This window comes from Rhagoletis zephyria, unplaced genomic scaffold, assembly GCF_001687245.7.
Source record: "Rhagoletis zephyria isolate East Lansing unplaced genomic scaffold, Rhagoletis_zephyria_1.1 Rzeph_scaffold_00159, whole genome shotgun sequence".
Classification (NCBI taxonomy): Eukaryota; Metazoa; Arthropoda; class Insecta; order Diptera; family Tephritidae; genus Rhagoletis; species Rhagoletis zephyria.
The window spans coordinates 98,364-110,844 of NW_016157243.1; the positions used below are offsets into that span (position 1 = coordinate 98,364).

At 40.6% G+C, this 12,481-nt stretch overlaps 1 protein-coding gene across 11 annotated transcripts in view; it reads right to left on the bottom strand.

Annotated features, from left to right (window-relative positions):
• Nucleotides 1-1,198: 1,198 nt before the first annotated feature.
• The window catches only part of Mhc (myosin heavy chain), a 40,529-nt gene continuing 29,246 nt past the window's right edge, over nt 1,199-12,481 (bottom strand). For 7 of the 11 annotated variants that reach the window (XM_017606027.1, XM_017606019.1, XM_017605999.1 and 4 more), the window contains exons 13-18: nt 8,265-8,474; nt 6,117-7,003; nt 5,366-5,444; nt 3,707-4,882; nt 2,721-3,626; nt 1,199-1,494 (exon numbers count right to left, since the gene is read on the bottom strand). In XM_017606027.1, coding sequence (XP_017461516.1) covers nt 1,411-1,494; nt 2,721-3,626; nt 3,707-4,882; nt 5,366-5,444; nt 6,117-7,003; nt 8,265-8,474 — 3,342 coding nt within the window. In that variant the 3' untranslated portion in view covers nt 1,199-1,410. Of the gene's footprint in view, nt 1,495-2,720; nt 3,627-3,706; nt 4,883-5,365; nt 5,445-5,813; nt 5,893-6,116; nt 7,004-8,264; nt 8,475-12,481 lie in introns of all 11 variants that reach the window. The other 4 variants (XM_017606054.1, XM_017606061.1, XM_017606067.1 and 1 more) reach the window with 1 other exon arrangement.

A 12,481-nucleotide genomic window follows, 5' to 3' on the forward strand; every position in this document is an offset into this window, starting at 1 on the left:
AGACGGCCCCAAGATGTTAATATGTTAACACAAAGTTTTGTTTTGTATTACCAAACTATGAAATAGCATCTACGAAGTGCAGAATGAAAGTCCATTTGAACGAAAAAGCCGCCAAACACATATCTATGTAAAGTAAACAAGCCCCCCGCTGCATCCCATTTTCGATAGTTTCGAATTAGTTCTAATTTCGACAGATAAGATCTAGTTCGTTCTGCGTCCCTTTTTCTATAATTCCGAACCAGTTCTAAAGTCGCCAATTTAGATATAGATTTCTAATGAAAAAAGAGAAATAAAATAGTTGTTTTAAGAGTCCCACATTTCGCTGATTTTGAACTGGTGGGGATCTACTTACTATCGGACTGGTTCGTTTTCGGCGATAAAGATCTTGTACGGAACTAGAAATTGTATGTACCAGTCCGCGGTTTCCCTGCAGGGTTAGAGCAGTTAAAAGCCAACATTTTTTTGTTTTTGATTTTTTTTTTATTGATTTACATTTATTTTGTTCCTTTTTTGTATACTTTTATCTTTAAATTTAATATTACTTTCAGATTAATTAAAAAAGTAACAGTAAACATAAGCTCTGCCATTATGAGAGTGTGTGTGTGTGGTTGTTTGAGTGGTAGTATGCGTGTAAAATTTTTGTACGCTCCTCGGCTGCGTTCGCGTTCGCGTTCGCGCTCCATTCCATTCCATTCTTCTTCGTATGGCTGGCTGCCTTTCCTCGTTTCCTCGGGTCCGCTTGTGCGCGCGTGTGTGTACTTAACAAAAAAAAAAAAAACTACATACAATTTCAACGGCTGTTTTCGATCAACTCTCACTCGTGTTGTTAGTATTTGTTTCTTATTTTAGTTTAGTTTTTTTTTACAAATTGCATGTGTTTTTTTTTTCCTGAACACTCTTCTCTACATACATAATTATGTAAGTTCTTGTTAAAGTTAAAAGTCATTTGTTATTTGTATAAAAGCAAAAATTAAATACAATCTGGGCTAGACTGACTTTCTTTCGTACATCGTTGCGAAGAACTACTACATAGACGCAGTAAATATCCGATTTTTATGCGCTTAAAATATGTACATACATACTTGACTAACAACAACAACAGCAACATCGTCGTCATCGGTGTGAGCTTATGCTAGTGTTTGTTTTTTATGTGTTTTTGTGTATTTTTTTTTTCTTTTACATTGGTTTGTTGTTTTTGTTTTTTTTTTATAATATTATTTTTAAGAGATTTTCTTGCCTAAGTGCATATATTCCTCCCGTCGTTCGAATTATACATGTTTTTTGTTTTTTTATTTAAATTAATTAAACAAAAAAGTATTGTAAATAGTTTAAATTAAATTAAACATAACAAATAATTATGAAATATTATTTTAAAATAATTCCTTTAAAAACGAAGCATAGAAATGGCATTTAGAATTCGTTTTCTGGAGCAAGGTCGAATCTTGGTGGGAAAGCCAATCCGTCGAGTTGTGGCCGTACGGACATCGCTCGGGGCTGTTGAGAGTGCGGAAGGGAAAAAAATAACAAATATTTAGTAAATGTTTTCGATGAAAATGTAAAACGAAAAAAAAACGAAAGCTTTAATAAACTATGAAGACAACAAAGTGGATAATGCGATGGGGTCTCAACAAACAAATTTTCTTTCGGGGGTTCATTAGGGTGTACATACATATGTAAATATATATATATATATATATAAGGCAATAGTTTTCAAGCACAGAGCATCGGAACGGCCAAGGATTGGCAAACTAGACTAGAACAAAGAGTTGTGTAGTAAACGCCAATTAATTTTGATGAAAATGATTTTTATGAATTTTCTTCGTTTATCATATCATTTGCCTTTGCTTATACTGAGATGATGAGATCGTGCAGTGAGTGCATTCCTATGAGAAATGGACAAACATATCAGTGCTGTGAGTGCACGCATGATTCCCTTTTTATATGTATGTATGTATGTATGTGTATGTATGACAAACAGTATGACTGTGCCGTTGTTCTTATAGAACACGGTTTAAGTGAATTTTTTATTTTTTTTTATATATAAGTAATTTTCATTCTTGTTTGGGGTATACAACTAAGGGGCGCATAAACGCTTATCTTCGTTCACTTACAAATGTAATGAGAAGTAATTATTGGTCCAGCGCATTCTGGCGGCCACCCTTTGACGCTGCCGGCTACAGTGTACACATACATATATAATAAAAAAAGTAGAGTTTTTAAGATTTTTTTTTTGTTGTTTTTTTTAATATTTTTTCAGCTTTTTTGATTTTTTGTTTGTGAAATATCGAGGCATCGTGCTATCGATGTCTCTGATTCAACTACACTTTTCTATCATGTCTTGTGATGATGAAAAATAAATTGAATGTTGCATGGCGTATTTGATTTTGTTTTGTTTTTTTTTTGTTTTTTTTTTTTTAAATAAGTTATTTTAATTTTTTTTTTCAGTTTTTGGCTGCTTATGAACTACAATTCTCTTTGCATTTATTTCTCATGTGTCGTGGTCTGATGGCACCACCACTCTACTGTTGGACCATTGGCTGTGCCGTATTTAATTCTAATCGAGCGCGCATGAATCGAGAGGGGGAGAATAATAATAAATATAAAATAAATCAATAAATAAATTATAAAAAAGTTTGCAAATTAAAAGTTTGGCTTCAAAGCGTATTATGAAAATTGACTGTACAGGTTTTATGAGCTGGTTTGAAGTACTCTACACTTACCGCTGGGCTGCCACCACGTCCAACTGAACCGGCACGTCCCTTGGCGCGGAATTTGCTGATAGCCTGTTCGGCCAAGTCAGCGCGTTCCTCGGCTTCTTCGAGTTCTTGCTGTGCTTTGCGGAATTTGGCCAAATTGAGGGCAGCAATTTCTTCGGCTTCTTCGATTTGCCTCTTGTATGTCTTGATCTTCTGTTGCAGTTTGTCGACCAAGTCTTGCATGCGTTCGTGGTTCTTGCGGTCTTCCTCGGACTGGAAGCTCAACTCCTTGATGCGACGTTCCGATTTGCGCAGATTCTTCTGGGCATCGGCGTGTCTTCTCTGTTCACCGTCCAATTCGTTCTCCAATTCGCGGACGCGTTGCTCCAATTTCTGGATAGCCTTCTTGCCACCCTTCAGTGCGTTGGCTTCAGCCTCATCCAAGCGGACTTGCAATTCCTTGATTTGTTGTTCCAAGGCCTTGCGGAGTTTCTCTTGTGTCTGTGCGTGATCTTGTTCGGCGCGGAGTTCATCGGCGAGACGGGCAGCATCGACCATAGCCTTCTTGGCCTTCTCTTCGGAGTTCTTGGCTTCGTTCAGCAGCTCATCCAAATCGGAGTGGAGTGTTTGCAGTTCGGATTCCAATTTCCTCTTGGCAGCAGAGATGGAAGCATTCTGGGCGGAGACTTCGTTGAGTTGTTCGTGGGCATCGGCCAATTCCTGTTCGGCTTGGCGACGACCGCGGTCGGCTTGTTCGAGCAGAGTGCGGGATTCCTCGAGTTCGTTCTGGAGGGCGTTGGCGCGGCGCTCGGAGATGCCCAATTGTTCGCGGGCATCGTCGCGGGCTCTCTGTTCTTCTTCGAGGGCGGTCTGGATATCCTTAAGCTGTTGCTGGTAGCGTTTGATGTTCTTCTGGGCCTCGGCGTTAGCCTAAAGTGTCAAAATCGAAATGAAAAGGGGAAATTTAAAATCGAGTTTGTTATTGTTTCTCCTTCGCGTTTGTACTTTACCTTGTTGGCATGATCCAATGCAATTTCCAGCTCGTTGATATCGGCTTCCAACTTCTTCTTCATGCGGAGGGCCTCAGCCTTACCCTTGGCTTCGGCTTCGAGGGAGGCTTGCATGGAGTCGAGTGCGCGTTGGTGGTTCTTGCGGGTGTTTTCGAATTCCTCTTCCTTCTCTTGGATGCGGCGGTCGATTTCTTGACGCACTTGCGACAATTCCAATTGTGCGCGCAACACCTTGTTCTCTTCCTGTTCCAAGGCAGCTTCGGCTTCCTCGAGGGCGGCTTGGAGTTCATCCTTTTCGGCTTCCAAGCGTTTGCGTGCCTTCTCGATTTCGTGAATGTTGCGGCCACCTTCACCGATCTGGTCGAGCAGATCCTTAACTTCATCGGCAAGATTCTTGTTCTCACGGCGCACAGCCTCCAATTGTTCTTGGCCTTCTTCGTAGGCACCCTTGAGACGGAACAATTCGGTTGAGTAGTTGCGGCATTCCTTCTGGGAAGCATCCAATTCAGCAGCCAAATCATCAACCTTGAGCTTCCATTCGCCAATGATCTTGTCGAAGGCCTTCTGTTTCTTCTCGGCAGCGTTGGCAATGGCGTTGGCACGGTCGACTTCCAATTGCAAGTCTTCGACTTCGGTGGCCAGGCGTTGCTTGGTCTTCTCGAGGCCAATGCATTTCTGGTTGAGCGATTCAATGGTTTCCTCAGCCTCAGCCAAGCGAGCTTGCAACTTCCTCTTGGCTTCCTCCAATTCCTCAGAGCGGGCAACACCATCGGATTCGTATTTGCTGCGCCATACTTGAGCCTCAGCGTTGGCCTTGCTGAGTTGACGTTGCAAATCAGCCTTGCCTTCGGCTTCCTCTTCTACCTGCTCGCGCAGATTGTCCAGGTCGTGTTCCAAGTTGCGGAACTTGCCCAAGAGGGTGGCACGTTCGCGGGATTCTTCGTCGGCCAAGCGTTTGGTATCTTCCAATTGAGTGGTCAAGGAGATCTTGATCTTGGACAATTGCGACACCTGCGATTCGGCTTCCTCCAATTGACGCAACAGATCGGAGTTTTCGATTGACAGCTTCTTCTTGGAGGCATCGAAGTCGTTGAGGGTGCGGTTGGTTTCGTCCAATTTGCCTTGCACTTCGTTCAAAGTGTGTTGCAATTGCTTGGCGATCTTTTCTTGGGCAGCCTGGTTAACGGCAATGAGAGGAATGAGAAATGCGTTAATTTTTGTTTTTTGCTTGGGGAAAATTTTGTTTTCGTTCTTCGAAAAGTGTAAGGCGGTTTTGTGTGTACTGTACAATTAGTAGTGGCGCATTTTTTGTTTTTATAAAAAAATATTTTTGTTAGAGGTTCAGGGGCTTGGAAGTTAAGAGGCAATATCTATATACAAAACTACGTTCATACTGAATTTAACGATCAATGCTGACTTAGAGGCAAGATCGCATATACAGTGTTTCTCACAAGTCTACGCGCACAAATGGGAAAGTACGGATAGGGCATCCTTACTTTCTCGAGTACGCCGCCCCTGAGGACATACTTAAATCGATTTAGGAATTAATTAAAAAGCGAATCTACAAAATAAATTTTTCAAGTGACAATTTCAGCGTAATTACAGCAGCAGCAATGCGTACAACAAAAACTTTTTATAAATATCCTTAATTGTGTATACCTTCTCGTTGCTAAGGTGGTCAACACCGGCGCGGAGGTCATTCAATTGAGCGTAGTATTCATTCTTCTCCTTCTCAGCCCTAGATTGTGTGAATAATAGAGTAGATTTGGATATGGTTAGAGATGTGTTAAATTGTGTATGGGATTAGAAGTTCAAGAGATACAGAGATAGAGCGAAAGCGGTCGCAACAAAGTATTGCTTCCGTTGCAGAGCGTACGCGACCCTTTTCAAGGCTTTTTCGGAATTTATGGAACCAGCTCCGTAGAAATTTTTATGTGAACCATTCGAATAATGATTTTCATATTTTCATTTCAAAATAGAGATATGGCATGCATATATTTATCTGTTGTGTATTTGTGGTGGTAGTAAGTGTACTTGTTGTTGGAGGTATTTGGATGTGTTTGCTTTGTATAGCACTGCGGCTTGAAGTGCTTTCACAACATATTACCTTATCGCGGGACAGTTGATCGCAAGCGGCACGAGTTTGGTTCAACTCATTGTGGCAAGTCTGGCGATCGTGTTCAGCCCTGTATTGCATTACAAGAAATTGAAAATTAATTAACCGAAATCAGGAAATCAGAAATTTTTTCACAACAATCGAAAACATCAAAACCACTTCCACCAAAAAAACAAATATACAGAAGGACGCTCCACGTTGATGCACACGGTGTGCGACGCCGAAAAGGCGAACAAACATTCGCCACCTGGAAACATGTATCTCGAAAATATTACAATAACAACAAATACTTACTTAGCCTTCAACTTGTTGAGCTGATCAACCTGTTCGGCCATCTCAGCAACAGCATCGTTGTGCTTCTTGCGCAAGTTGGCCAAGGTGGATTCGTGCTGAATGTTGGCTTCCTCCAAATCGCGGCGCAATTTGCTGAGTTCGGCTTCGCGTTTCTTGTTGAGTTCGATTTGAGCAGAGGTAGCACCACCGGCTTCCTCAAGACGCTCACCCAATTCCTCCAATTCGCGGGCCAAATCAGCGCGTTGCTTTTCAGCCTTGGCGCGAGCTTGACGTTCAGCCTCGACTTCCTCTTCCAATTCTTCAATGCGGGCCTGCAATTCCTTGATCTGGCGCTGGTGTTTGCCAACACCGACCTGTTCGTCTTCCAATTTGGCGGTGATCGAAGACAATTCCTTGTCCTTGCGTTGGATGGTCTGCTCCAATTCCTTCTTGTTGCGTTCCAAGTCAGCGACGGCTTCCTGGGTGAGTTTGAGGTCACCCTCAACCTTGCGCTTAGCCTTCTCAACATCACCGCGCAATTTCTTCTCACGCTCCAACGAGTCCTCCAATTCATCGAGGGTCTGTTCGAGCTTAGCCTTAACCTTGTTCAAGTGGTTGATCTTGTCCTCGGCGGCTTGGAGTTCCTCACCAGTCTTCTGGTTGCTTTCACCTTGCATCTTCTTCTCCTTGTTCAACTTGTTGATGAGTTCATCCTGGTGGGCGATCTCATCGTTCAAGTTGCGGATTTGATGATCCTTGGTGGCCTTATCTTGTTCAGCCTTCTGGACGTTCAATTCAAGATCCTCAATATCCTTCTTCAGGCCAGAGATCTCTTGGTCAGCCTTCTTCTTCTGTTGGAACAGTTGGTTGCGGGCATCTTCCTCTTGGCTCAAGCGGTCTTGGATATCCTATTGTGGGTGAGAGAGGGTGGGAGAGAAAACAATTGTCAGGTGAGTACAAAAGTATTCGTGGATATATTTAATAGGCGTATAGTGTGTACTATGTAGATATGTATAGCTTTATGACTCTGAATTGATTGGCCAATTCACTCACTCACTCACTCTATAACGCGCGATCGTTTAACGATCACTCCACTCTTGAGCTGCTACAATATAAGCTCTGCTATTTTTAGCGCAACGCACAAATGTACCGTTTTACTGTTCGCGCTGAATCAAAAATTGAAATTGCTGCTAAAAATAGCGTGCACACTCTTCGTAGAAGATTTCTAATTATTCGTTTTTTTTTTGTTGTTTTTCTTGCTGGCTTGCTTGCTCTCCTTTTGCAGCTGTGATCTATGGCGGCAAGTGCAAATCCTCACACACACACACATAAATACCAGAGCAGTGATTAATTTGCAATGCCTGTGACTGTCTGTTGATGTTATTGATTTGCGATTTGCGTTGGTTTATGGTGCTTGATGGCCGCACTTAATGAAGCGCGACTGCATGTGGATCGCAAGTTGTAAGAATTTGACGAGGATCGCCAAGTGTTTACAATAGATAATTTTGCTGTTTGCTTAGTAAATTTTTATGAATATCGCCTTGAGCATTATTGCCTGTTTATAATGTGTGAGCGTGCGCGCACACAGGTACATTGTACATTTGTACATTTGTACATAAATATGCAGGTATTCGCAAATTAGCTCTGGCCCCAGGTAAGTGGATATTATAGAATGAGCCAAAAGGTAAACGAGGCGGAACAATGAGATTATCGTTAATTAGTGATACAAATTGGAAGACTTTACATTTTTGCAGTTTTGAGACGCCAGCGATTTTAATCAAATTTTTCAAGAAAATTACAGAGATTTTTGTATTATTACTGATACTGCGAAATTATTGCGAATCTGGTTCATGGGGGAATTTTTATATTTCCTTGAAATACATATTAATCAAAACATTCAAGAGTTTGAACATTTTCGCCGATTTTTCTCATCTGTTGAACGCGAAAATTCAATAAAAATGTTTAACGAACGCCGATTGGTCCGCCGTATATCTACTCATTCCTGAATACACAATTTTAATTCACGGAATTGATTTTTTTTTCTGAATAAATGAAGATTTTTGCGATTTTCACTGCAAGGCAATCGCTCCGGCGATGAGGTGCATGATTTTATGAATTTTATTTTGGTGATTGATTTCTGTTTTTTTTTTTTTTTTGTTTTTTACTTACGCGCAATTGGTTCTCGAGGTCGTTCTTCTGGGCAGTCAACTTGGCGTTCCTCTCCTGGAAGTCTTGCAATTGACCCTTCTCACCGGACAGCGAGTCCAAAAGGGCAGTCTTTTCAGCCAACAACTTAGCGTTGAGGGCTTCCAATTCCTTGCGTACTTTCACTTCAGCGGCATGCAATTCCTCAGCCTTCTTGGCCTTCTCTTCCAGACGCTGCAATTCGAATGAATCAAAAGGAACAGATGGTGTTTTAATATCAGTGGATAAATTTGCGATGTCTTGCGGCGCAGCGGCTACGGCGGCGACGGCGGCGGCAGCAGACGAGTTGGTGGTGTTGGTGTTTGGTTCGTCGTTGGGAGCTGGTATGGAGTCAGTTTGGTCGGGTGCAGCATCAGCAGCATTGGTATGACCATTTAAGGCAGCTGCTGTGCCATTTTCGATGACGGGCGGGGCTTCTCCATCTGCTGCTGGCGCTACTGCTGTTGGCTCAGCAGCATCCGTGGCTGTGGCAGGCGCGGCGGCTGCCTTTTTTGATTTCTTTACCTTTTTCTCATCAGCCATATTAGAGGTGTGTCCTTATATTTTTTTTTGTAGAATTTCTATTGCAAAGGATAACTGCGCGGCTACGTGAAGCGTAGCGTTGTAGACGGATTTAAATGCCCGTAGAATTAATAACAGTTTTAGAAAAATAGTAATTTGCAAAACCTGCTGAGCGTTTAGCTTTTAATGAGCTTTCGCATAGGTGAGCGCTTTCACTTGTGCTTTCGTTTGTTGGTCTCAAAAGAGTCGTTTTAGGGCAAATACTTTCAAGGCTTTTTGCAACTAATACTATTTTATTTCTTCGTATTTAAATACAGTTTTATTTTATTTTTTTTTGTGTTGTTATTTTTTTAATATTTTAAATGTTTGCTTAATAAACTCCAAAAAACGCTTTGGATTCGATTTGATTTCGTTGCGGTCAGCTAGTGAACTGAACTGCGGCACGACGCGTTTAAAGAACTAGGTCCGACTAGCTACTGGTCAACAGCTGGAATGATGATGAGTGCAGCAGCAATGAGCAATTCGAGCGGCGCAGCTCAAAGAAGAAATTATTTCAATTCAATTACAATTACAACTACCTACAACTGTGTATGTACATATGTGCGTAAGTTTGTGTATGTGTGGGGTAAATAAATTTAGCAACGCCCCGAATATGATCGAATCGAATATTCTGCGAACGATGTGTTCAACACGTTAATAAATCTCATATTTATGCGCTTCGCCGAAAAAAAAAACAAACAAACAAACAAACCACAACAACAACAGCAGCAGCAATAACAACACAAGCAACAGCAATACACAAGTGTGCACATTCCGGCAAGGGTTGCATGTTGTTGTTGGTTTTCCTTCTGTTTTCCGCAACAAAACAGGCCGCACCGCCGAGAGACGCTGCGCTGCGCGGAGCCCCATTCTTGTATGTGGCGCGATCAATGATATGGCGCAGGTGTTGCGCTACAAAAATCCCGCCAGCCACGCATATTTGGCGCTTTGAGATCGCGGTATTTAGAAAGTTTGCCATGATTGCTATTAGCGTTTGGCTGTTGGCTGTTGGCTGCTGGGCTGTGGACTTTTATTGTTGCTGCTGTTGTGGCAGCATGAGTAAGATGGCAAATAGTTGCTAAGTCAGCTGCGCCTGCCTGCTTGCTCATACGCGCCAATATGAGTTGGCCAAATTATTTTGATGAGGTTTCAATTAGAAATATTAATAAGTGCCCGTAGGCAGCGACAAGAAAATTCAATTGCCAGCTTTTTTGTTGCTGCTTGCAAGCGCATTTTATATACATAGTACACCGATGATAAATGTATAAGTATTCATATTTCATTATTCATTCCGGCGTCCGGCGTCCGGCGTCCGGCGTCGACGACAACGACGATGAGTTGACTCGAGTTGAGTTGAGTGCTGTTGTCCACGACAGCTGTTTCAGCTGTTGATTGAGTTGCGCGCTTAGCCGGCGCTGCATTTACAGGGGCCAGGAAGACATACATTTGTAAGTAGGTATGTATACACATACAATAACCCACACACACTGTCATCATACATATACATATGTTTATGTATGGGTAAATGTTATATTTGTATATTCGTGTGGGCAGCTTCTTGCGATGAGCCATGACAGCTGGATTGAAACAGAGCAACTTGTAGAACTTCAAGCAGCAGCCCAAAGGTGAAAGAAAGAAGAAGAAGAAGAAGAAGCTGCCAACGCCTATTGCTTATGTTCAGGGACGTTTGCTTGTCGCCAAAGGACACATATCTAATAACGGGGCGCGCCTTCAATCAACACTAATTGGTTATTAGTTATTTCTGTTTTTTTTTTGTTTTTGGATTTTTTAAAATTTCTGTCGCCATGCGAATAGCAAACTGAACAAAAAAATTGATGCTTTAAAATGGTTTCGCGCAAAAATAAAAAGTCCAATATTTAATAGCAATCGAGAGTGTTAAATCAAAGGTATGCCGCTACTAAATGGCTTTGTGCGAAAATTCGCTATTGTTTACAATAAATTCAATGTGCTAGACACATGTGTCTGTAAGTACACTTTTATAGCGCCCACTCCATTAAAGTAGAGAAATTATTTGCAGAGAAATTCCAAAGAAATACAAATTTGTGAGTATATTGCTTATATTTATTCTTTCCATAGAACTTGTGAAGTGTAGGGAACTATTTCCATCTTTAGAGTATTGGGCAGCACAATTTTTATGATTTTGGAAAAAATATTCTCGAAAAGTTTTTAAAGAAATTTAATTTTAAAAATAAATAAATTTACAAAAAAAAACTAAGAATAATAAATAATAATAAATTGTTGGAAATAATTCCAAACCAACAGTTTTGGAAACTAAATTCTTTCTAAGAAAAATTTTTAAATTATTTTTTTTGAAAACACATAAAATAATGCGTTGTTACTGAATATTTTGTGAGGGGACAATTGTAGACCAGTGTGAAAATGGCAAAAATTAAGAAATTAGAAAAAATTATATCAGAAAAAAGTATGAAAATCTTTGAAATAGTGGATGTGATTTTTAAAAAGCAATTTTTTTGCAATCTTTTCTTTGCGTTTTTTTTTTTTAATCTGAAGAAAGATCGAAAAAATTTAACAAAAAAGTCGATAAAATATTTTACTGCCTTGAAAAAGAATTAGGAAAAATATTTTCTTATTTCGAATTTTACGCGTTCCTTGAATAGCGTTATTTAATATTTTCCAGCAAAAAGGTTTATTTCGTTTACTGGTGTGTAGAAAAAAAAATGTGTGAAAGATTTAAAAAAAAAATCTATTAAATTTTACTACGAAGCGGAGCGCTTCATACTACCGATCACTATTTTCAGCTGTGCAGCCGAAGTATCGAAAAATTACGCGACTCTACGACTCGATGTGTTTGCTTCTTTTTCCTAATCAAAGTGTTGACTTCCAAGAAAACAAACGCGATCTACAATGTCCAGTAAACAAATCGACTTAAGTGAGCTCTTAAATTTGTTTGCAGCTGAGTCATCGCTCAGTTAAGAACGCGAGCTCCCCATTTATAAACAATATATAGAGCTGCCAGGCCGCGAAAAGTAAGTAGTAAATGAAAAGAAACTGAGCTATACAACTAAATTGCTCATGTCCATAAGCATGCAAAATATTCGTACGAAAATATATTTTTCCAATTATTTGTGTATATATTTTTTTAGCTTCACTTGCACGACGCGCACCTCTAACGGAATTATACAATTCATTTAGAAATCAAATCAATTCCATTGCATATACTTGGGGGGGAGCCATATGGCGTCACAGCTCATCGATTAAATGATCGTTAGAGTGTTGTTGTATGTACACATACATACATACACATTCTTGATGCTGTATGCATTCGCATTCAAAGCGTTGAGCAGCCAGCAATGCCCTCGCTGTGTGTGGCAGGCAGCAAGGCGATCAAATATTTTTATATTTTGGTACACGGGGGCGTATGATTAACGCCAATCACATTGGTAATTCATGCACAGCATCATCGTCAACATCATCGTCAACATCGAAATCATCAAAAACAAACAACCGTTAATACTCAATCATTCGATTTAAGTGCTAAGCGCCAATTTCGTGCTGCTGCTAGTTATCGGCTGTAATCTTACGTTGGCATCGGCAGCGAGCGCAAGAATGAAATGTAAAAAAAAAAATTCGAATATTGAAAAATTGAACGCCATTGGCTC